General features: G+C 38.9%; 1 protein-coding gene across 17 annotated transcripts in view; it reads right to left on the bottom strand.

Moving 5' to 3' along the window:
* The window catches only part of TENM2 (teneurin transmembrane protein 2), an 884487-nt gene that overhangs the window by 95244 nt on the left and 762733 nt on the right, over positions 1-26510 (bottom strand). For 10 of the 17 annotated variants that reach the window (XM_077186468.1, XM_054642789.2, XM_077186471.1 and 7 more), the window contains 4 exons: positions 20765-20970; positions 13899-14094; positions 10974-11075; positions 7179-7211 (listed from right to left, as the gene is read on the bottom strand). In XM_077186468.1, coding sequence (XP_077042583.1) covers positions 7179-7211; positions 10974-11075; positions 13899-14094; positions 20765-20970 — 537 coding nt within the window. The remainder of the gene's footprint in view (positions 1-7178; positions 7212-10973; positions 11076-13898; positions 14095-20764; positions 20971-26510) is intronic. The other 7 variants (XM_054642790.2, XM_077186473.1, XM_077186474.1 and 4 more) reach the window with 1 other exon arrangement.

Genomic DNA, 26510 nt, shown 5'->3' with positions numbered 1-26510 from the left:
CTGCTCTCCCTGCCTCAGGTGCCCAACACCAGCCCCACCAAGCTCTGCCAAAATGCACATTAGCAAGCAAGGGGGAAACCCACAGAAGAATTTCCAGAAGGACAAAAAACCCATCAGGTGTGTCAAATCTCTGACATTCAGAAACCATTTGGGGAAAGCAGCACACGCTGACTTAAGCACTAAAGTATGGATGCTTTAATTAATCCGGGGTGAATTTAATTGCTTTAGTTAAGTGGAAATCGGGTTAAAAATGATGCAGAGCATGCTGGGGTGTGTTAAAAACATGACATATGAGTTGGATGAATCGATAAATTAAAACTGCACAGATGTTTTAATTAAACCCGGGAAACTTAACGAAGATCACTAGAGACTTTTAAGCCTATGATTAATTCAATTCATTTAAAATACCTGTAGAGATATGGGGATGCCTCCATTTTGGGAGTTATAGAAGTTCTCAATCAATAAGTACTTAAGCTCTTCTACAAAAAAAATGGGATGATTTTTATAGAAGTGACTGGACAGCATTAACTGCACAATTAATATTTACATTCTTCTGAACACTCAGCAAACTTGCTTTGGCCCAAATTTATCACAAAGGTCATATTTTTTCTCATGCCTTCAGTGTGAGCCTATCCATCAAAAAGAAAACACTTGCTGTTCCCCCCTCTACCATTGCACAAAGTACCTGTTTCCATTAGATAATTGCTTAGCTTAACAACTGTTACCAAAAAATCTATGTAGGAAATACAAATGTGTCTTCCCACACTAGAACCAATTTCCAGAAATGCAACAATTTTTTTGAACAGTCTCTTTGAGGTTGCTCTGTTGGTACAAGTAAATTTTGCTTGATTATTTAACCCCTGTAATATTTGCAGTAACAATAATGCAGTCCATAAGAATAAGGAAATCAAAACTAAGCCAATATCAAATACCTCAGAACTATTTTGAGAGGTAAATTGAGAGGACTGCAGCCCCATTACTGCTTTTGTGAAGATGAGCTTAGACAATCTCACTAACCACCAACAAAGATCTTAGATGAAGATTTTGGAGTGCTTCAGGGGAGGGAAAGAGACCACTGTTCTGTGCCACTGGAGAAGGCACAGCTGCACATAAAAAAAAAAGAATTTCAAGTGGCATAAAACAAACTGCAAATTGGAGATGGAGAAAAAGGAGGACATTTGAGTGTACTGACACTTGATAAATCAGCTAGCTGTGCCAGGGGTCAAATGTCTTGAGGACTTGGTTCTGTCAGTACACTCTGGATTCAGCTCTCGGTCAGCCTGGTTGCTGCTTTCTCCACCTTGGCAGAAGGTCTGCACTGTCACTGCCTGTGCTAAGAGTGCAGTTCCCCACACAGAGCAGAAGGTGATTTGCAGCCAATCCACATCAGGTCCTGCCTCTCTGCTGCACCCTTAAAGAGCAGCACAGTTCAATCTCTTTTTCACATGCATCAATGCATTCAAGGAAATGGAAGTTCCCTTGCTCTGGCTCTGACTTAACACAGAAGAATGAGACTGATCAGTTTGCCACTTATTTTATGCCTTTGAAAAGGAAGGAAAAAAGCCAAAGCAACCAAACCAACTCCTTTTCTGTGAGTAACACAGAATCAGAGCTGTGAAATTCCTGCTTTAGATAAAAGCAGTGAAGTTGCTACAAGACCACGCAGAGAAACAAGTTTTACTTCCTACCAACAGATGGGAACCAGCAGATGTTGAAATCAGCTACTGTCATAGACAGGCATGTAGATATTCATTCCTATGTTTTGATAACTTCATCACTAGGAAAACTGTGGAGGAAGGCAGAACTAAACTATTTCAGAGTGTTCAGTTACCATCTCATTGGAAAGAGTCAGTGAGGAGTCAAAGAGATGATGCTTGAAAAAAGCAGCAGTGAGATGATGCTCACAAACAGCAGCAGTAAGGACAAACATAAGATACCAGAAATTCCCTTCCAAACATAAGTGCTGTGATCCACAACTGAAAAGCACTAACTGCACAAAGTCACTCATGCTTCTAGAAAAAGGAACAAAAAAAAGTGAAATATTTCTTCCAATATTTTTGGTAAATTTTACACCACTGCCAGTGAATGGTGTAAAAATTATTGCTCCTGTGGTAGTGGCTTAGCTCTGGCTAAACAGCAGTGCAGTAGATGCAGAACTGCACCCATAGCCTGCAGCATTCAGGGTATTTAAAATGCAGGCTGGTTTGGTTTCATTTCAGTTACTATTATTTGCCTTGTTAAATTTACCAGAAAAGTTAAATCATAACATGTTTAACTGCACAGTTCCACATTAGCTGCAGATATTTAAACATTTTTCTACATTTGAATTAGAGATTTTTTTGTTTGTTTGAGAAAGAGAAGGGGGATGACAGTTAACTGAATTTAATCTTACTGAAGTAAGAACTAAATATAGAAAATATCTAAATTACAGTTTTGAATCCAGATATAGTGTAGGTGTGAAAAAGTCATGCATGCTGAAATCTGAGGCTGTGATTCAGGGCTGTTTCTGTTATTCAGGGATGGCAAATGTCTAAGGATGTCTGACAACAGCTGTATTTCTATAATGTGATTTACAGTACTGCTTAATCATAGTCACTTCAATGACATTTACCATCATCACAAGGACTCCAAGATGATCCCAACACAACTGCCAGGATGAACCCTTAGAACTTAATGAAATGAACAAACACCAGTACAATTCCAGGGAGACAAAGCAAAATAAAACCAAAATGTAGATTGCAATACAATTAGATAAGCTAACCAATTAAGCACAAAAACAAATTACAAGGCATACAGCACAGAGAGCACAATTCAGCTCAGCAGAGCAGAATGGGAGAAGAGAAATTCTTGGCCACCAATGGAAGTATTAGGAAGGAAGAAAAGCTTTTTGGCTTGCCAGAACTAAGCTGCACAATGGTTTTTGTCCTGCATGTATTTATATGGATGTCCACTTCCTTGCTGCACTCAGAACCTTTTGAAACCTTCTACTTATTGGAACTCCATTGAAACAGAAGATATTGGTGCAAATAGATGTGTTTGTGCTGCACAGGTTTAAGAAGGGAAGAAAGAGAAGTAACTGATAACACAGCAGTCTTCAAAGGCAGCTGTGAAAGATCAAATGAATGTACCCAGGTTTTATTAAGTATGAAAATATTACATAATGCTGTTAAAGAAAAATCCATTAATAAGATTTTACTGTGTTTCCATGTGCTTTCCATCTTGAACATAAGCAAAGCAAACTTTCTCATAATACTAAGCCAATAAAATTTGGTTCCAGCTCAGCTCCAGTACTTGCTGCCTGTGGCTCTCTTTAGTCCCTGAGTTTCTCCAGGTGGGGTAGTGAATGACCACACAAAAATACCCAGGTGTTTGCTGAAATCAGAGAATTATAATTCCTTACATGTCCACTTTCCATCTATCACAGTTTGTCCATCACTGGCATCAGTGACTTCTGTCAATTATTTTCTTCTTCCTCCATTACTGAATTCCTCAGTATTACCCATTATTTTTTTTCTTAATCCTTTCAGCTTTGTCTAAAATCTTCTCCTGCAGAATAAATCTGCCTTCTTAGCTGCACCACTATTCTACAAGCTCTTTGGGAAAAGGAATCATGCATAATTTCAAGTTCATAGGCTACAGCATGAACTCAGAAATATCTGAAAGGACAATGTAATTCACATAGAGAAATTCACCTGTATGTTTACTGGTACTTTAATACAGAAAACATGCTAATAAATGCCACATGAGATGCAACTATTAGGTGTATTTATCAACTTTAAATACATTTCTTTAAAAAATTTAAAGCATTTTTGTTTCCCTGTAGAGGCCCAACCATAACAAAAAGAATGAAGGATGTACTTCTAAACAACAGGGGAATCCCCACTTAAAATGATTCAGGACAAGATCTTTTGCAGATAAGTTCTTTATAACCCTAAATTCAATGCTGGAATCAGCAGAAGCTGTAGAAACTTTAAGAACAATGTGAAGTTAATATTTTGCATGTTGAAATTTATATTCTTAAAGTATTATATACTCAAATACTTCATTATATACCCAGATACCTGAAGTATTATATACTCAAGTATTCCCAATGCTACAAGCAGCTCCTGGGTACTATTTCAACTTTGCAAATATTCTCTTACAAAGAATGCAGAGGGTATGAGCACCAGATCCAGCCTGGTGCAGAAAAGGGAGCAGTCTGAGCACTGCTAATCCTCCTGCTCAATCTGCACTGTACTGGAGGGACAGGTACACATTCCTAGGCAGCAGTGAAATGTTATGTGTTAAATGCCTTGTGTTCTAACAGAAATTTAACAAGGTATCTGCTGTAGAACTCCAGAGCCCAGCCCCTCCATCCAGCCCCCTGTTCTTACTTCCAATCTCCAGGAGGATCCCTGAGGATGGATAAGGAAGCTCAGACCAGACACGATGGCTCCTATTGCCCTTGAGCCTTCTGGAGCCATGAGCACTCACAATCTGAAAGAATTCAGCCTGTGACCCCTTCAGCCCTTGGCTCCTGCTTAAATTGCCAATTAGAAAGAGCTGCAGTGATGGATTTTGTGTTGGCTCTCCTTGTCTGCCTGACACTGGATCAAAGCTACTATCTCATTTCATGCAGGCCAGGTAGCAGCTGATAGACAGCAATGCCTGTCAGTCATTGTCAAAATAGGCTGCATGCCTATTTATTTATTCTGTAATTAATATTAGCCAGAGTTAATGGCACAAGCTCCTTTTTAGAGTGGAATGCAGTTCTGTAAAACCAAGAAAAACAAGGGCAGGCAGGCAATCACTGCCCTGCACATAAAAGCCTTGAAGGCAACTGAGGACATGACCAGTTAGCAAGAAATGAAAATAGCCTGCTAATAAAATGCGAGACTGGGAAAACAAGAAGAAAATTTATAACGAAGGCACTTTAAGGTACTGAGTCAGAGAGGTGGGAACTGCTGGTGGGGAACACTGCCAAAGGCAGCCTTGTCTGTTCAAGTATCAAAATGATGCTTCCACCCACTGGGAGAGAAGATTTGAGTGACAAGCCAGGGCTGTGCTGCTGCTGCAGCACGCACAGAAGTTGGCACACATACACACATAAATACACAAACCCCAAAAACAAACCCACCCAGAAAGAGATACAAAGAGAGGAGCTGAACATGCTGGATTCTGTCAACTGCAAGAAAGGATGTGAGATATGTGTGGGTGACAAGTCAGGAATGCAGCATTTCCAGAGAAAAGCACACATTTTTTTTCTTCCTTCAATGGTACAGTGTAAGTGTAAGATGATACATGCTATGATTATGAACATCTAAAATGCTTACCAGTAGTTATTTCTTGGATTCACCTTTTTTTCTCTATCTCACTTTTTCTCAGACCTACCCTGCATTCTTACTCTATCAAAGTGGAAAATACAATCATTCTACTTTTCATTAAGGTTCATAGCCTGGATTATTTTTTTTAATGTTTTTCTCACCTCACATTCAGCCTTTGACAAAGTTTTTATGGACTTTATTCTGAATGGCATCTCTAGGTCAGAATTCTACCCTGGCTTCCAGTAAATAAAATCTACATTAAATAAACACCTTTTTCTCCCCACTGATAAATTCAGTCTTCTTCAGTCATGTTTATGTGCAACACTGCTTCACTAATTATATTGTTAATTTATTAATCTAACCTTCAGCTGTGTGGCTCTTCTTTCCCAGTCTTGTTTCAGGTCTCTTATGTTATGGAACATGAACTTCATGCTCTAACTTCATTTACAGATCCCCTTCAGCCCACACTGCTCACTGCTTGAATCCTGACTTCAACCTTTCTAGAACTTAGGATAGGATGCTTTTGAAAGTGAAAATTTTTAACTGCTTTTTTTTTTTAACTGTTTCCTGTGCTCAGTCTCTCCTCCGAAGGCCCCATTTCCCTCCATAATCCACAAAGATGTTATCTGCCCCATCTCCCCTCTGCAAAACTGCCTTTATCAGTGCTGCCCCAAGATGATGACAGTCACACTGCTGGCGTGTTTATAACCCTGCATTTTCACCATTTTTTCCTGTATCTTCCTATCTGTCAATTGGTTCCCATTCATCCCCTTTCAACTTGCATTGAGGTGGTGCATCGCTGGAGTCAGGTGCTGCTTTTATTTGCTTGCTTTGTGTGTAAAGGATTAACCACAACAGGTCACCTTTAACTTCTATTATGGCTCAGGACAACATTGTAATAATGCCACAAACCTGGCACTTTTCATACTTGCGTTCCTCTCCAGATGTTTGCTCTGCAAGCCCATCTGGGGATGGCATCACTCTGTTTGATCTACCCTCCCTCATTTCTCTGATCCATAACCTGCTCTTGCATTTGCAGGGAGCCACTTGAATAGTTCAATACCCTTTCCCCAGTTTGATTGTGCCACCAAAGGCCCAAAGTGCTGCCTCACCTCAGCTTCCATCTCCTCCGTGAGGCCATGGCCATGTGCAGGGCAGGCAGAGGAAAAAGGGGATTCAGCATCCCCTCACCTTTTCCTTCAGAGTCCAGGCAGCTTCTGTCTGCTTAAGCAATTTCCAGTTCCTAAAACTTCAGCTCAAGTTCTGATGACAAATAGTGTTTCCCTGAGTCACACAGAGAGGAGATGTGCACTCCCAGACATGAACAGCTGGACATCATTCATTCCTGTGGGTCATGTGCTCTACAGCAATGAACCAAATACTGAGTTATTCTGCAGGATGCACCCCAAAATTTAATGTTGTCCCCATTGCAATCACTCCCAGAACATTGTATGCCACTGGGAGCATTCTGGACATGGCACAAAGACAGCAGTTTCAAGCAGTGTGTTCCATGGATGAAAAAACATTACTTTATGCACTGTTGTCAAAGCAAGAAGCCTCTGAAAAGCCTCAGAGCAAGATGAGTCTCAAACAACTGAAATTAGAGAACAACTACAAAAATGCAAGAGTTGCTACTTCTAGTAATTATACCCTTACTTACCTAATAATTGACAGCTTTTTACATTTTTTATACAGAGATTAATAGCCCACACATAACAAAGAAAATGGCAATGGTAGGAATTCTTACTGTGGTGCAAACAGCAAATCCATTAGAATATATTTAAAGAAAGAGAGACTACACGTTACAGCTTTGTAACTATTTCAAACTAAATAGATGTTGCAAAAGAAATAAAAAGAAATTTTAAAAAAACCTACCCTTCTTTTTATACTTATTAAAGTGGCGCCGTCCTTTGCCAGTAAGCCAAAAACAAACAGAATGAAAATAAAATAATGAAAAACCCACACAAGGAGAACAGGAAAAGAAATTGCGAATAACATAAATCTGAATAATTAGAGTTCTTAAAATCAGATTAAAAAGTCAACTGATCAAACATCGCACAAATTTCTGGTTAAAAAAAAATCCAAAAGCCTTCATTTCATTTAGATTAAAATATTAAACATGTTTCTAATTACATTGCATAATCAACTAGAAGTATCTGCTAAATGGCAACTTCATGGCAGTTGACATAAGCTACTTGACTCCATTTTTGTCCTTCTTTCACAAATTGGACACCATCTCTTAGCAGGCTATGCTCATCATATCAATGTAGAAATCCTATGTGATGGTGCATTGTTCACCTTTTCAGATTAGCTAAAGATGCTTATGATGCAAATCCAAGTATTTTAAAATGCAAAATTAAAGGAGGCTCTGCTCACAGTTGCAAAACAGTATTTGACAGAGTCTTTGGAAGTGGTTTTGTTAAAGGAGTGGAAGAGTTGCATGCCCTTCAAATACTTTATGAGATGAAATGAAATTATAGCCAAGTCTGAGTGACTTCTAGAACTCAACTCATTGCAGCACTGAACTCCATTCCCAAGTGGTGAAAGGCAGGACAGGCTGAAGGATGCCTGCTGCAGATTCACCACAGACCTTGAAAATCCAAACTAGGATCAGACATAAACAGCAACAATTCTAAGCAAGAAGGACTTCTTGATATACTTCAGTGGTTTTATCACAGAGCTTACAGAAAAATAGAAATGAATAGAAAAAGGTGCAACACACCAAAAAATTACAATAATCACAGCTGCATGTCTGATTCTTTAATTGATCCTTGGCCAGAGAATCACTTTTCACCAATAGCTCCTACACGTAATTGTGGACAAGAGGTTACTCACAGTGCAGTTCAATTCACAGCAAATCTTCCACTGGCTTTAACTGTACACACTTGCTTTATCAGGACACATCTCTGCATGGAATTATCCTTTGATTATCAGATTTTCTTTTTCTTTGTATGCCATATCTTATCCACATGAGATCAAAACGTATCATTACCTTTTTTGTATGTTAGATGAAATTCTTTAACCTTAATAAGGATAAACTCCAAAGGGAATTTTGCCTAAGCAAGAATGGTGTAAATCTGCTGATACTGAATACCAGATAATAAGCTATTTCCACAGAATGAGAAATACCCCACACAGGGTTTGGCAGGAGTGTTTGAGAGGGTGAAGTTCGTTCTATTTCAATCTGGGTACGAAAGTGCGTTACACCCTGTGGGTTGGGCCAAAAGTTCATCTCTTTTCAATAATTTTCATAGTTTTTCTTGAAGCTAATGGATCTGAAGTCAAATCTGTGCTGTGTCTCACAGCTTTCCCTCATTTTTATCTTTTAGAACCACGTGGATGGGGGGCTCCCTGTGCACTGCCTGCAAATGGTTTGCAGAGACTCCCCTGATGTCTCACTGCCTCTGATGGCCTCAGGATCAGCCCTGGGATGAAGGATTGTGTTTTGTATCTGTCAGACTTGGAGTTCACACAAAGGGAAGCTCTTAGACTGCTGTTACTCCATGGACCAAGTTCTAAAAGCCATCTGAGGAGCTTGTTCACATTTTCTCCACATTTGAGTCTTGACTCAACTTATTTTATGGTGGAGAAATGAGATATTGAAAGATGCATTGCTAAGGAAATAATAATTGAAAAAAATAAAATTTAAAAAAAAACATTAACCTTCCATATTTGTGACAGTTCAAATATAAATTTACATTAAACATGTGTCCATACACGTAGTATGATGTAAAAGTTGTAATTCTCTATCTCATTTCCCTGTGTTTTACCCTACATAGAATGCCAATTTTGACTTCTGTGTTCTGAAACTGCTCTCACATATGAAAAGCATTCAAGTAAGCAGAAAAGCCTGTGGCTGTGAGAACAGGCATGAAAGAGGTGAGGCTAAAAGCCCTTACACCCAGCTCTCAGGGTAACGCTGTGCAGCTGTTCCAGCACAGAAACACCAGCTCTGTCAACACACCCATGTTCTCATCTTGTGCAGTTTTTCAGGCTTCTTTGTTCTTTAGAAATACCATGATGTCTGACAAGAAAACAGTACCAGAGTTGAAGGAAGCTTCCATGAAACCATTTCTGCTTTTGAGGGGAAAGAGACAACACAGAAAGGACAAAGCAGGAAGCAGAGGAAATGCACTGAGGGGCAGGAGAAGCCTGACAAATAGTTTGACAAGCACCCTATTCAAAAGCTATTCATCTGTCACAGCCTGAACGAAGTGTTTTCTAGCACTAACACAGCATACAGGGCTACACAGAGGTTCAGTAGACAATGCAGGATTGCTGCACAACTCAAAATGCAAATGGGTTGATATAATGGCCATGTATGTGTGAAGGGTGGCAGTGAAGCACACAGTCACTGCATGCATACTTTCACAGGTTAACACCACAGAAATGCACAGAGCTGTCAGTCTGTATTTATAGCTCACATTATCACACCATTCACTTTGTGCACTACAGATAGCTCCTCTCCAGATTTACCAGCTGTCTTAATTTCTCAGGTAATCAAACAACTAGTTGAATGTTCTGTAAAATGAGCAAGGTGAATGCTGAAACAGCAGTCTTAGCTTTTCAAGGCCCTTGGGGTCTCTATTTCTCCTTTTTTTTTTTTTTTTTTACTGGGGCACCTTCAAGAGCCAAGTGTGGAAACAAAACCCAGAAATTACTCACTCCAGTACAACTATAGCAGCTACTCAAGGAGTATTTCATAGACACGTGGATGTGCCACAGCATTGAGAGAGGAGGCGCACAATGAACTCTCCTCATGACTGCATCAGGAGTCCAAGAAGAAATGAGCAAATTTCTAAGGCCCTTCAAGTTATCTTAAAAAGCTTTCAAACACCAGGCTTTCCCCCTTGGAACACTAAAAAACCCCTGGAAAATAATTGTAAGCATGATATTGATAGTGTGCCTAAATCTCACACAAACTAAGAAGGAAGCAAACTGTAAAATGTTCCGAGTGTGCTCAGGAGCAGAGGGGAATGCAACCAGGCCACTAAATTTATACAACACATGTGCTACTGGCTGTACAAACTAAAGAGGTCCTTCTTTGTGAATCCTTTCCCTACCACTGCTATCCAAAACTCTTGGAAAAACTTAATGAACACATACTGCCAATCCATAGATGTCATTTAGATTTCTACTTAATCCTTGATAGCAGTGTATTTCCCAGTTTTAGTTGTTAAATTTACAATTGACATTTCACAAAATGTTTCTTTTAAGATTTTATCAGGTCCTACCTATTTTTCTACAAAAGGCAAAGTTCCTTTGGTCAAAGAGTAATTTTATATGCAAGAAAGATGCTTTGTACTAAAAGTAAGGCTCAGGCAAGCCAGAATATGTACTAGACTCTATCAACGAAGACAACCAGTCTTTTCTTCCAGACCAGCCAATGATTATCAGAAAGCACTGATAATTCATCCACTTTTCCAGAAAATAAATATTTTCTGCCATTTCTGTCTACTGCCTTTGCCACAAAAAAGGCTGTAGCTATGCAAGCTCATTGGAAATGTGGCAATACTTTCTCTTGAACATATTTAACTCAACATCTAAGAATAAAAAAAGCAAATTGTTCTATTTGAATCTAGCTCAGACCCATGCTAGCTAGCAGGCACTGTAGATCAATAGATGACAGACACACACTGTGGTTATTTGTAAATATGGGGAAAATGATACCTTTAGCACAATCTGCTCCATGAAATCCTGGAAAACAGTGGCAGACACCTGAGACACACTCGCCATTCCCATGGCAATGACGTGGGCAGTCTTGCACTGAGTCTGAAATTAAAGCATCACAAGCACATTAATTGGTTGGTGCCTACTTAGGCTACAGATTTTTTGTTTATTTTTTCTCCATTTTAATTTGTCCTCGATACTTAGAAGTACAACCCCTAACAACATTAGCAGCACAAGGTTCAGGTGAGGCAGAATGCACTGAGTGCCATGAGAGCATGAGTACACGTAGAGATCTAGTGACACACTAAAGTCACATATTAAGTTCTGGGCTTTATTAGAACCCAAGGTCTTCTGATGGCACTCAAATCCTCTGTTCCAAAAATAGGCAGGAGGTCTTAGGACCTCCACAGCCATGCTGGAGTTTATACAGTGCAGCAAACACAATGCTTCCTCAGGAAAATCAACACTCTCCCTTTTGCAATGACACTCTTCTAGCTCAGCCACTCTGCCATGGCAAACTGATCACCCCAAGGACTCGCTCTTCTTTTCCTTCTACAGGCATTTAAAGCCTCATTAATTAAGCTGACAAAATATCTGCTGAACATAATAAAGAGGAGCTCTTTTGCTCTGGCAAATCTACTTGATCCTTAAAGAAATGAATAAAAAGATGCAGGTGGCTGTGCAAGAGGATGAAGAAGAGTTTTGTAAAAACACAGGACAAAGTTTAATATCAGAGTTTGAGTGACTGACTGAAATGTTGATGACCTCAATAACATGAAAAGAGTAGACACAAAAGCCTGATATTTCAGCTGCACCAGAATACTTATTTTCCACAATTTCTGTTAGCATTTGGATAAAGCATACACTAGTTTGCATAATAACAATCTAAAAATAAAATTCCATTTTGGAAATTAATTCTTAAAATTATTTTAATTTGAAAGCTGTTGGATTTCAGCAGAACATATTTTCAACAGTGAATTATTGGAAAAAAAATCTAATTGGAATATTACTCTTCACTATCACTCCCTGTTGTTGTGGGACCTGTGGTTCCAAACTAAATGGTTCTGTCAGCCCCAGGCACCAAATCAAGCTGCTGGACATCACAGGAAAGAGAATTTGGATTTGGAACTAACAGAACTATGGAGAATATTTTTATTTGTCACATTAAACTGCAAAGAAGAAAAGGATTCAAGTAGAACTTTAAATCTAATTTCACAGTTACAGGACACCAAATACAAAATGTCTAAAGCAAATTTTTAAAGAGATGTCAGTAGCTTGGGCTCTTGAAATGAGTCATATAAACAATAGAAAGAAAAAATTGAAATGTAATGCTCAAAGATATCAATTTGTCTCATGAAGAAGCTTGTTTATAGATTTATTCATTATTTTGCTTCATGGCACACAAAAGCATTTACTATGTATTCAAAATCATGGTCAATTTAGTATTTAAAGTTAAGATAATTTCTGTTATTCTTCCTCCTCTTCCACACCAGAGAGATGTTCAGCTGTCTCAGAGCCTTTCATTATGAAGCATCTGATACAAGGTGTGTAGAACCAGATAAAACACCATATTTTTCTCCAGATTTCGTTTCAATCACTATCATTGCTCTATCAAGTAGCCTACCTGGCTATTACACCTTTGATGCTCTTGAAAGCTATAGCCTTGACCAGGAAACCCTGTAAAGGGCAGTTTATAATATCCTAAGGTTTTCTAAGCACAACAGGGGCATAACAAGATATGAGCACAAATATTCTTGTTTTTAGAGAAGTGGAAAAAGCCTTCGATGGGAAATATGGGGGAAAAATTATATAATGTCATGGTTTGGCAGGGGAGGAATTTAGAGAAGTGATACAAAAGCTTTTTGTGTAATTGATAGTTTGTGGAACCACTCCATGTATATATCAATTTTTTAAGATTCATAGAAAACTACTTTTTTCATCTTAATTCAGGGTAAGAGAAACAATTATGTTTGTACTTAATGACAGTACTGATTATTCACCTACACCCTTTGGGACTTAGGCCAACAAAATGAATGCTATACTAATGTAAAAGGAAAAAAACCTAAGCTACATATTAATAAGGCAAGACTAGAAACCACCTCTGACTATTAAATCTAAAACCTCATTTTTACTTTTTATAGTATCCCTAACTTAGAGGAATTACAGATTTTTACAACACAGTGCCATTTCAGACTTCACCAGCCAGGACAGAATATCACAAAGGATACCTCAGAATTTGTTACACCACAGTGAAAAGATAGTCAGCAAAGTTCATTAAGAGCTTCAAAGGACAACAAATCTAATAAAGCTTGGAGAATTTAGACTCAGTTTGATTCTCAACTGAATGTAATCCTATTCTAACAAAACTGCAGCTGGATGTTCTTCCACCACATTGAGGAGACAACTCACTGCTAGGTGACTGGTAAGCTGTAAAGCAACATACAGCTAATTAACGGTCTCAATTAATCTCTAGGATGGCTGCAAACAATAATCTCATTTGCAGGTGTCATTTTCTTGAGCTGTCTTTCCACCAAGATTAAACAGCTCTCCTGTTGGATACTATTCCACCTGGGTGTAAAGAAGCATCTTCAGAGAAGCAAATAAAAAGTATCAAAATGACAGAGATAAGGGAGGGGAATATTAACTGGGGAATGCTTCAAACCACACTGAATTTTCTGAGCCTTGTTTTCCAAGACTAAACTCAAGATCTATGGGAATGCTAAAATATTAAGAGGAAAAATGAGGGAATTAAAGTCAGCACACGCCATTACTGACTCTTTGCCAGAGCAGTGTTGAGGAAAAAAATGCACAGCATCACATAAGGACAAACAGGCTAAATACTGAGGACTGCAGGAAAATATTCCAACTTTGGGTAAGGGAGGGTATAAACAGAGAGGAAAAACACCCAGCTGGTGGAGTACCTACCCAAAATGACTGTGCTGAAGGAGACCACCTCCTTGTCCTTGCCATCATTGTAGAAGGCCAGGTGCCACAAGCCCACGTCCAGGTACTGCACGAACACGGCCTCGTTCTGCACCAGGGTCTGGACGCTCCGGCGCTCCCGCGGCGACTCCACCACGCTCCACTTCTCCTTGCCATCCAAACGCTCCATGAAATCATACTGCGGGAGGGAAAACACCAAAAACAAGGGGGGAAAAAAAAGAGAACACAAACAAACAAAATCCCAAACAAACAGACCTGAATACAGAATGGTTCAGTGCAAAAATCTGCCTCTCTATTTTCTCCCTTTACCTTGTTATGAAATGGTATTTCTGGAAGAAATGGGAAACTAACATTTACTAGCTGACCATGGATCACAAAGACATTCTGTGACTTTTATTCTTTCTTAAACAGTGACCTAGAATTATGCATCTTTCCTCTGCATAGGTGATCATAAAATGTACCAATTGACAGGATGGTTTTTGAGAAACAATTTGAAATCTATTATTTGACCTATTAATTTTAGGTTCCTACACAGCTTTCAGAGACTCAGGAGACCCACGCCCTTTTCTAAGCAATGGCCTGCAATAAATTCTTTTTGAAACAGGAACAGATATCTGAGGTGTAACTCCAGACCTATTGTTGAATGGAAGCCCCCAGAATGTGAAAGAGGAATAGCACAGACTGGAAATGTGTTTATCTAATGTAACTCATGACCAGATAAAAATACACTGCACAAGTTTTACATCACAAAGTAAAAGTTGCTTACCTGAGGTTGTATGAGGAACAATCAGGGCAAGTGTGATACAAAAACCAGAGGAAGCATGGAAAGGAATAACACAAATAAGGGAATTGAACTTATATTAAGGAAAACAGAATTTCTGTTTGGATGGCTTCCAAAGAAGGTAGAACATTGCATTAATCTTTGGAAAAGGGATCAAACAGAGCAAGTGATTATTTAGAACATAAGAGCGATGGCACCATTAATGGCATGAAACTAAAAAAAGAAAGAAAGAAATTTAAGATGAATGTTAGATAAGCTTCCCATCTATTAAGCTCAGTAAATAGCCTCCCAATGGAGATGCCACAATTAAGCAAGACTGGAAGAAATATTGGTTAGTCTACAACAGGGAATAACTCTGCATAACAAAGCAGCTGGGATAGCTGTCCTAATAGGCTTTTTTCTGTCATTAATGTCTGTGATTCTGGAGCTCTCAAGCTCAACTGAGTAGATCTCATAGTCCCTATCTAAGGGAAGCCCTTAAGAAACACCAAAAACAATCTATCTAATCTTTTGATAGCTGTATAACAAGTCCCCTATGAAAACACATCTTGTTTTAGACACATTTATCTGTGTAGGAGTAGGTAGAGATAAATAGACATGTCTAAAGAAAGATGCATGTGTTCAATAAAATACAGTAATAGTATGTGCTTGCTTGCCAGTAGCTTCATTACATTTCCCTCTGTTATCTCTAACACTTCCAGGCTGTGCCCACAACAGCTATGAGAAAACATCCACCTTCCCCTACTTTCAGTTTAAACTGAAAACTGTAACCTTGCCTCCCAAATAGAATCAACATCCAGAGAAGGACACACACACTGTCTTGCACACTGTATTCCACTCAGGATCTATGAGCCCTAGTAAATTATTCATGATTTGTGATAAAATAATGAAGATTCTCCCTATTAGTGGAAGACAGACAAATTTAACACTCTAGTGCCATCACATCTACCCAAAACTGGGGTATAAAGCCTCACCTTTCTAGCTGAAAACCTCTTATGTACCAGCATTACAGAGCCCTGGTATGCTGAGCCTTACAACAAAGGGAAATGTCTGCCAGAACTGTTGTCTTCCTGGTAAACTGTGGAAGTGACACCGACCTGCAGCCTTTCCACAAAGAAAATCCATGGCAGGGAGAAATTTGAGCCCCAATCTACTAATGTTGAGAGCTATCATCCTAGTGAGTGCATTATGCACTCTACCTATGATTCTATGCTTTTAAATGAGGAACAAAGTAAGAGAAGTGGAATAAAAAGTTTCACTCAATATCAGACTGCCATCCACTTGAGCCTTTTTCCACATATGATTTAAATGGGAAAAGGTAAATCAGATAAATTAGTAAAATTCAGGCAAAGCATGCCAGAGATGTAGAGAATTCTGGCATGCCAGGAACTTTCAGCATATGTGAGGTACCAAACACACATATATCTATCTCTGAAATCAATGGCATTTGGGAAGATTGCTAAAAGCCATTGTCTAACAGTCAGAGGTTAAGGACAGACTCATCACCTCCTTGGGAAATGTTATTACTTGGGCAACATCTTGGGAAAAAGAAATTGTGCTCTTCAGAACAATTGTTCAAAAAAGGGTCAACTGGGGAAGCAGCAATAAAAGCTGACATTTCTCACTGGCAACATGCTGTTCCTCTCTGCTTGTGCTGGCAGGTTCCTCTGCCTCCCCCTGTTTGATGCTGATTCTACCTCATATAGCAGAGAAGGCTCAGCAGTTGGCCAGATCGAAGGGGAAGAGTTTTCAGCCTGAAGCTGCTTGAAGTAGTTTTAGCTGCAGAATCTCTTTTCATGATGATGGGGTGTGACCTAGTGAGAGCAGGTCCCTTGGCATGGTGATTTTAACTTTGGTACAGTTAGCAGTGGTATTGCCCCTCTTTAATCAAACCAGGACAAATAGTTTAATGCCCAGGCAAAAGCAAAATGACTGAATCTGGATAACTCTGTGAATGCTGAAGTACTGGTGCAAAGTGATACAGAAAACAATATTACATTTTTATACCTCTTTGGATTTCTAAGGACTGAGAAAAAAAAAAAAGAAAGAAGGAAATTAATGTATCTGCTGGTGGTTCCCTGGGTATATTAATCTTAGTATGTCAGTAAGGACGAGGTATTTGTGCCCCAAAATTGAAAATCCCTGACTGAAGGGTCACCAAGATGACACTGGGAACTCATAAGCAGATAAGATTCTTCACATGCTTGGCTGAATCACCATTTTGCTTTTCACGGCCCTGTTGATTTTCTGATTTACCACCCTTGCATGATTAATTACTTTTACATAATGTTGTGCTGAAGATATCACTCTTGCTTTAAAGCTACTTATTGGCATATATGAATAGATTAGAAAACCCATCTAGGAAAAGGAGGCAAGTAATTTCATGATCATTAAAAAGCAACTGTGGAATCCTTAATCTAACACACACACACACACAACTGCTAAGGAAGAGGCCACTAAATCACATGAATTAGGGAATGGACATGTCAAACCAAATTAAATCATGGAAGTAATTTGGAAGTTTCACTGACTTTTGGCTTTTTTGTTTTCTTTTTTTATGATCCTTTACAGTTTATGGCTTCATACTGAAAGCCACAAAAATGGCTAAAACAGCTCAGGAACAACATGCAGCAGAAATCCCAAATGACTACATCAGAGTTCAATTTTGCAGCAGGGAGTACTTACTATGATTAAAGCCCAATATAAGCAAGTGACTTGCCAGCCTACATCGCTAAACAAATTCCAAATTCACTCTCTAGGTGAGTTTGTTTATTTTTACTACCCAGCATACTGAAATCCTACTGCTTACTTTTATTTACAAACCTAAAATCTCATGCTAAGTTCTTTCTGAGCAATTTGTTTTTATAATTTCTCCATTCAGGGCTTTCTATCCTCTGATGCATTTTATTAATGGGCTAATAAAGGCTTTTTTTTTCTGGTAACCACGGGGAGTCAGCAGAACAGTTTGGGAACTTCACACCTATGGCTGTGACTCCAGCACTGCACAAAGCCACCAAGCCCAGCCACACACAGAGGAAAGGAACCACTTGTGACCACTGTGGAGCTGAGGGAGCTCGCAGGGCTCAGGACTGGAAATGCAGAGAGCTGCCATAATCTTCAGGGATTGTCTTAGATTTAAAACAATTTGCATACCTCCACAAAATGCCTAGGAGTTTTGGAGATTAGGAATTGAAAAGAATGATCTCCTAGAGCTCTTATCTCAATGAGGGATGCATATCCAACAGGAGAAGGGGAGCACGCCTGGGGTGGCGGCCAGCATTCGCCTTTATGCCAAAGCCCTGTAGGATCTAAGCAGCCAGGAAAACATATGGCAGGGAAACTTGTTTGCAAAGTGCTCTAAAATTAGTTCTTCATAAAATCCAGTTGGTAATTATTCATTAAAGCACAGCCATGAAACATCTGACACCCACGATGGCAGCCAACCAAGCGGTTTGCTCCCACATTTGGATGTGCCACAATCCAGCCAGTTCAGGCCAGCCTCACCAGGCAACTTTGAGGTGCTCTGAGCACCTAAAAGTGTCTGAGCACCTGCTAAAAAACCAAGGGAACGCTGATGCTCCCCTGCTCTCCAAGTATTTTTTCAAATAAAGCCATTTCCTGGTCTGAATGAAAAGAGTTTTCATTTTGACATGAAACATTTATAAGTATAAGCCACGCTGCTGGAAATGAAAACAATACAGCCCCACACATTGCCTTCTCCAGACATTGCAGGGAAGCTCCTCTCAGGTTACCTCATTTCATGCATCATTTGGAATGTGCTACCAGCATGTAGCAACACCACAATTGCTGTAAACTCTGCAGAGTCACTTCATGCATTATTTGATATTTACAGTTCGTTTTCTATACATTATCAATTCTATTAATATGACTCTCTTTTGCTAAATTCCTATTGATCATTCAAGCCTGCAATGTGCATTTTGTTATTGCTGCATAGCACTACACAGGTTGGAGGGATTTTGCCCAAAAGCACCGCATTCCTGTTTGTACTCTGCTTGCCACTCCAAACTGCATTTCTGCCTCTCCTCCGAGCTCCACTCCCCCTGCACACAGCACACAGGCTGCATCCAGACAAGTTTACAGCTACATCAGTTTGACTGACTAAACCAGGCACTTGGAATATTTGCTAAACAGTAATACTGAGAAGGTTAAATCTCAGCAGGGCTCTCAGACAGGAACTGCATCTTGTTGTCTCAGGTTAATCATGTACCTAATTTGCTGATTATTGACTTGTTCCCACAAAGGATTTTACTCGGCTTGACATATGAGCACTGATCAGTGATGAACTGTCAAGCTGTTCACTGCTTTAGAGCTCATGTCCCTAACCTACAGAAACAAGGATTTTAAATTTCAATTTTAAAATATCGTCTGGTGTCAACTTCAGACTGTTTTCATTCATACAAAAGTATTGTGCTCCTTTCTGTCAGAACAAGGCTTCCTTTCACTAACTCAGGTCTGTAACAGCTTGCATTTCTTATTCTAAAATAATTTCTCTTGGTAGCAGCTTGACTGAATTTTGATTGCTGGGCAAAACTGCCATGTAACCTCCTGCTATAGCACCCAGACCCTGCCTGAATGTGGGAAGTTTATGCTGGTTCATATTGCAGATTCAGACCAGATCTATATTAGTTTATACACAGTGTGTTTCATTAACCCCACTTATGAAGAGGTTCAGATCTTCCTCTGAAGACAGGAAAGCTGGTACCCTGAGGAGGAATTCAGCTCAACAGGAAAACACAGATGATATTTCTCATTATTTAATTTAACAGAAAGGTCACAAAATTTCTATTCTATTCATGTGAGGTGGAGTGAAAGGAGAAAACTCTGCCCGATCACAGCCTTCTCAGATGAGAACATCTAATGAAACCTAGAACAAATACATCTGATCATACAGCAAAATAAAGTTCATCCTGAATTAAAAGAAAATATTTTGTACTACCAACTACTTCCAATTGGAATTCTTGTAAAAGATACAGGCATACCTCCCTCACGTCTTAGTCAAAAAATTAAAATTAACCTGTATTTATAGCAAACTTTGATGATTGCTTCAGAGCTTTGGTTGCCCTAAGTAATCTTCATTTAATGATTTACACTTTTGTTTGTTTTCCTCAAATAAACTCCCATTTTATTCATGATGGAATAGGGGAAGTGAGCTCTAAAATTCTGAATTAAACGAGACATGCGGGATGAATTATGCCATGACCTCGCTGGAACAGATGAAGATCCACAGACAGAATTTCACCCTCAAGACAGCATATTGAATGAAGCCTTACAGCCAAAATCAAAACATTCTTAAGAAAGGCTCCCACCCTGGAACACATTCTCTGAAGATGTATTTTTTGTGTTGTCTGGATGGCTGGAAATGACAGAAAATCAGTCAGCAGCCCTCTGCAATTTCCCAATTTTTTCAGTCTTTGTATCAAATTTCAGGACACTGTATGCTAACATGGAAAACTGACCACGTCCTCCCCTCCTTGGGCTGTGCACTGCTGATCCTGATTTCTTACCACTCAAACACACCCATTCAGTAACTCACAGAACACTGGAAAACAGCTTACTACAGAAAGCTGATGAATTTTGCACAGCCAAAGCTCCTTCTGCACAAATTCTTAGAAGCAGAGGTAATAAACCCAAATCAAGCTCCTCACTCCTTTACTCCCAAGTTTAATCAAAGATTTTGGTCCTCAAATCATCAGTTTTGTCTCATAGATAACTGGATAGTTTTATCCCAGTTTGTGCCAAGATTATACCAGAGAATTAAAACCTCATCTGAATGGCAAAGACATAATTTATTTTATAAATGTATTGCTGAAGCATTATTCTTTTATAATAATATATAAATGTATTGCTGAAGCATAATTTATTTTATAAATGTATTGCTGAACAATCTAAAAATGTTAAGATGAGGGTGGTTCAGTCAAATATGACAAATGAAGGAATTCAGGAAATCCCTAAACTTGAATTCTGTAAACTCCAACATAAACCTAACAAAGATGACCTAAGTTTTGCATTCTGACATTCAAAGCCAACAAACACATTGATAAAGTACCTGGGCATGTGATGGTGGGAGTCCTCTTCTTATATAAACACCAAAAAGAGCATCCTTCCCTAAGGATATGTTGAACTTCAGGAACTGTGGCTGGCTGATATGGATCTGAGACCTCCAAAAAACGCCGGGGGGCACCTCCTGGGTGACCCTGTGGCCAACTTCTGTTTCTCCACTATCTATGCTGCTATTCCTAGTGACCCATGGTCCTATAAAACAAAGCAAACATAAATCAAATGAGAGAACTGGTTTAAATACACGTCGTTTTATTCATTCAAGATTAACATCTGTGGCAGTGACACCTCTTAAATCAAATGGTAACTTTCTTATTCTGATGCAATCTGCCTGCTGTTTCAATCAGTATGTAAGAATTTGGCCCTTCTATTTAAAGCAAAAACACAGCAAACCTTTTTTTTTTCCCATAGAGCATCAGCAATCTTCTCATACCTCAAACGCTTTAATTCTGTGATTGCTCCTCACTGATCAAACAGCAACAGCAGAGTCAATTAAACACATGTGAATCTCTCTGTGCTCTTTTCAGTTGCATCTTGTACACAACTGGGGTATAAAAAATTGCCAGAAAGGTGAACTGAAGGGTAACTTCAATCTAAATGAACTGATTGCAAATTTTTATTACCACTGTTTTCTTCACTGAAGTAGTCCAATAGACTTTAGGTCACAGAATAGAGAGTTGACAGAAGAAATGAAATGCACACAAAAGGGTTTAGAGGACAATGTCTGTACTCTAACATGCATCTTCTCCTTGAAACAGAGTTAGCACAGCTCAGTGCAGTGCCTTTGAAGCTCTCTCTGCCTGAAGCAGGGTCTATCTACAAGTCTTCTTCCCTTGTGCTCTGGTTAGTTAAAATCCATCATTTGTTGGTTTTCCAGCATGCATTATTGAAGACAAGATACAAGGCCTTTCTGGTTGAGTGCTCTGGCTTCCAGCCCATGAAATAGTCAACTCTTAAAATGTGGTGCAAATCCCTTCTGTTCTCAACTGAACAGGTTCTGAGGCTACACATATTTTAAACATGGAGTGCAGAACATGGAGTTAGCAGTGTTTTTAAGCTACAATTCACAGCAATGCTTGGTTTTGTGTTCTGTATTCCCAAACAACATGGTGAGAGATCCATTTAAAAATTCTTACAAAGACACTATAATAAATCAGACAACCACAGAAACTATCTGTTGACAGTCACAGAAATTTAAAGGTATCACTAATACCACTATTACCATAGACTGGGTGGTAGTGATGGTAGTGAGATGGTACCTCTGATAAAACCTGACAGCATTTGTAAAAAGTGTTTACTTCATTGGGGTTTTTCTGTTTACTTCATGAGGATTTTTCTTGCTATTTTCAATAAAGGGCAAGTTACTCTTGAAATACATTCCAGCACTGTATGAATGTAATGGGATGGCACAGAACAACAACATATCATTCCAGCAGGTAAGTACGTAACAGCTTTTCTGTCTTGACTATCTTTAATTGAGAGAGCAGCAAAAGCACGGTTTCAATTATAGATTCTAAATTATCTATGTTAGCAGCACTTACACTTGTACATAATGAAACAGATACTATGTTGGCAGTGTTTTGAAATGGTAAAAGAATGCTCTGAATACCAACTGCTCTACAGTTTTTCAAAACTTGTTTGTTTTTTCATTTTCTATGTTAATGGGTCTACAGTAACATGACTGAAAGAGAAACAGAAAGCAGGAGAAGCTGCAACAAGAGGCTGAAAAGGAAGGAAAAATGGCTGAGAGTGTCCAGCAATGTGCCCTTAGAGCCACAGAGAACAACCAGATCCAAACACATCCTGCTTCATGGAAACGACAGGATTTCATTTCTAATGGATTACTGCCACAGAGGATATCTCAAGGTCCCTATCTCAATGAAGGCAGGCACCACCTCACTAGAATTTAAATGAGTTCTTACCCACCTACATGGAGAGGAAAACCAGGGGCAGAGAACACACCAAAAATCACCTGTGGCATGTTATACTATCACTGGCAGAGCTGGGAAGTCAGCAAAAGACTGCAGGCACCTTCACCTCCTTTGAGGATATTACATTTATTTCACAATTCTAACATATGGTAATAAATGATGAATATTTTTTCAATATTAAAAAGCAGGCTGTAAATAATTTCTTTGGAAGCATTCTTTAATGAACATCAACTGTACCTAATCTGAAAAAGGCTCCTTGACACACTCTAAAGAACATTCTTCTTCAGGAGCAAGATATCCATGGCCAACCAGTCAAAGAAAAAGCTATTTCCAGGAATTATTATTATTATTATCCAGTGCAGCAAATGTACAGAGGCCAAAATAGTCTCTGTTGGCAGTTATAGTTTCACTGGCTATTAAAGAAACTCCAAAACTGTCAATGGCTTTTGCTAATTATGTATATATTCTCTAGAATTGTAACTTTATTTTCATTAGAATTAAATTTATTTACAAAGTTTTAGTATTTCTGGATAAATTTAGCCTCAGTTTCCTTTGGATATCCAAAATTCTGCTTTGTATTTCTCTGTGGAAAAGAGCATTTTTCAGGACTCAAGGATCCTCAAATATATCAATTAAGCTAAAATAATAAAATTTCAGCCATGGGGAAAACCAGAGTTACACTCATACTACTTCAGCATGCAAAGGTAAAAAAATATATTGGATGTCAGATTTTCCTCCAAAAAATTACTAGAAGACAATTCCTTTGAATTTCTCATCAGAATGTTGAAGTTATCATGGTGAAATAAAAATTGGTAAAAACTGCAGATAAGACAATTGAATTTGTAGTTATTACTGAGCCCAGAGACTTGATTCAGGTTTACCTAACACTGAAATGATTCTGTTCAGTTTGATATTGTCCTTGGTAGCATCTCCCCACAGATACACTTTTATTTTGGTCTACAACACAAATGACCTGGTTTCTAGTTCTCCAAACCACTCCTCCTGGAACATCTCAGGAAAATTTCCCTGGGAAGGGAATTGTGACAGGGGTTCACCCCAGCAGAGGACTTTAAGAGCACGTTAGATGATCAGCTCTCAGAAGTGATCAAGATATATTTAACCTGCAGCAGAGAATGGGGCAGATGGGTGACTCTTTTCAGTCTGTATTTCTGTAGTGCTTCAGAGTATTTCAGAATGCTCTATACCCAGCCTGTGCCACATCTGCAAGGAACAGCTGCTGCCTCACCTCTGGCATGCTGAAAGGATCCTTTCCTTTTGCTTTTAAGAATTTAAATCATGGCTTCCTGTTTTTATGGAGCTACATTACAATGCTGTAATAACAAAATTTAGAAATGCTTGAAGTTATACTAAAATCTAGGTTTCATATTTGCAAGCTTAGCTAACAACTTATAAAGTTTTAAGTCCCACAAGATATCAATAAACTCTAAAGATTATGCATTATTGAATCATGCTCTCATAAATTCCTGCTGAATTATCCTTGTTGGTATGAGACACAAAACCAGTGACAGCATCTTGGTTCTGCTCCTTGCTCTGATACTGTCAATGCACCTGGGTTGGTCATGATCTTGCTGCTCTCAGATGCCTACTTGTAAAACAGAATTGTTAACAATGACAGAATTATTAACAGTTCTCACCTTGAGGATGAGGAAGGCAGAGCAATAATGTAAGGCAGAGTAAATATAAATATTACAGGAGGTGTCTCAGTACTGGCCTCTTCATATTCCTTCCTCCCAGGATATAAATACAGAGAGGAATGCAAAGTAGATATGACCACTGAATCTACCTCACTTAATAGGCTAAGGTTGAAATTTTTTTTAAATCTGAAAAGCAGACCATCATCCTAACTTTGGTACTTGCAATGCCTTTTTCTGCACTAACAGCTTCCCTGGCAAAGCCTGTCACTAGAGACTCCAGCTTTTTTATAGCTCCCTTCAGTCCTCACCTCCTAATGCAGAGAATGTATCTTGCCACCTGACTCACTCCCCTCCAGCTATTTTTAGAAGCTTTTCCATTTGATGGACCATTGCAGATCACATTCAAAGAGCATCAACTGCATTTAAGTGAAGGTACAGATGTGACAAACTGACAAATCTGTGAAGAAAGACCAACCCAAACTACTCATACTGCTGTGAACAAATGAATCCCAAGATCATTCTCTCTGTTGTGGGCGACTGTTGTGAAGTTCTATGTTTATCTCATAACCCCATAGATACTTGATTTTTTTTTCCCCTGTCATTTTCTCTCTATAAACATCTACAAAAGAGTTTTAAAAGCATACTTCTTCATCTTACCCAGGGGAGCCATTTCAATCACTCAGTCAAACATATATTCATCAACTAAATAACACTTATTCATTTAAACTGCTGTTTTATTTACCCAGCTGAATTACTATTTTGGCATATACATTTGAAAAGACTGTTTTTAGCATTCAAGTGTATTTGCCTTTGAAGCTATCAGACAGGCAATCCATGACAAGAGCAATGCAAACTCCCCCTGCTAAGCTGTCAGCAGGTCTCATCTGTGAGCTGGAGGTCAGATTCAAGGTGGCAGTGGATGGGACATGCCCAGTCAGCCTTTAATTTAACTGATGTCAAGCAGTGTCAGCCATGCAGGCAGAGCTGTATTTACACTGCAACCAGATATACCTGATTATTTATAACTACAGTATCCTACACTGTAGCTAAAATTAAAAATAAAAATGAAATCTGGCTACCAGCAGTGTCACACTGCAGACATCACATTTAAACAGCAATTAACTCCAGTGCTGTGGCTGTGTGCCTCTATCATGGGGATGACTGCAAATTGCATCTTGATGGCACTCTTGAAAAATATCTGGCAGAACAACCATTCCAGAGGATCTGAAATGAACTACCAAGATAATGTGGACAACCTCAAATTAAATACAGGGTTGGTTAAATTCTCTTTACCTTCTTTTCCTGTAATTCTATATTTTTTATAAATCGCTGCTGCAGACATAGCTTATCTTATCTTTTTATCTAGCTTATTGTTCTGCTGTTCTTTTTATATAGCCAGGGATTTTCACAGATGACTTGGAATTCTGAAGAAATTTATGGTACAGCTGTGTAAAGGAAACCATTCAATATAAAAATAGACTCCACTGACTTTTTGCCAAAAGAGACCGTGTGAGAATTACTATGGTTCTGCACGATAGTTTAACTTTTTTCCTTAAGTAAATTTGCTACTTATATGGCCAGACATGTCTTATTGTTCCAGTAAGGCAAATAAAATAAAGTAGAAAATGCCTTTTCCATACAAATACCTTCAGTGGAAAAAACAGTGCTATGCACTGTTACCATACTGACAACTCCCTGTATGAACTTACACTTCAAATTATCTACTATCACCTAAGTGCCCTAGGACTCAGGTGAGAACAGATTATCTCTGGAATGTGTACAATAGATTGACTGCTACTGCAAAACAAATTCCCTCAGCTGCAATGAGCTAAAAAGCCAGGCAATGAGAGTTTGTCTGCAGGAGCTGCTGTGGCACATTTCAACTTCAGGTACACTGAAGATGCTGAGGCACCAATGGGCTCTGTTTTGGGAAGGAGGAGGAAGGAAGCTTCTGAGTGCATGAGCTTTCAGAAGTCCAGAAAAACAGCTTCTGGTACAAAACCAAAACCTCAGGTTGTCTAGTCAGCATCCTAAATTCTATTGTGACAAGAGGAAAGAAAATCTTCAAAGGCAGAGTCTGCACAAAACCTCTGGCTCAGCTGCAGCCAATCAATGGGCAGGGAAATGAAGCAGTTTGCTTTTACTAAAA

This window comes from Agelaius phoeniceus, chromosome 15 (genome assembly GCF_051311805.1).
Source record: "Agelaius phoeniceus isolate bAgePho1 chromosome 15, bAgePho1.hap1, whole genome shotgun sequence".
Lineage (NCBI taxonomy): Eukaryota > Metazoa > Chordata > Aves > Passeriformes > Icteridae > Agelaius > Agelaius phoeniceus.
Note: the sequence above shows the minus strand (reverse complement) of the source record. Positions and strands in the feature narration are given on the sequence as shown.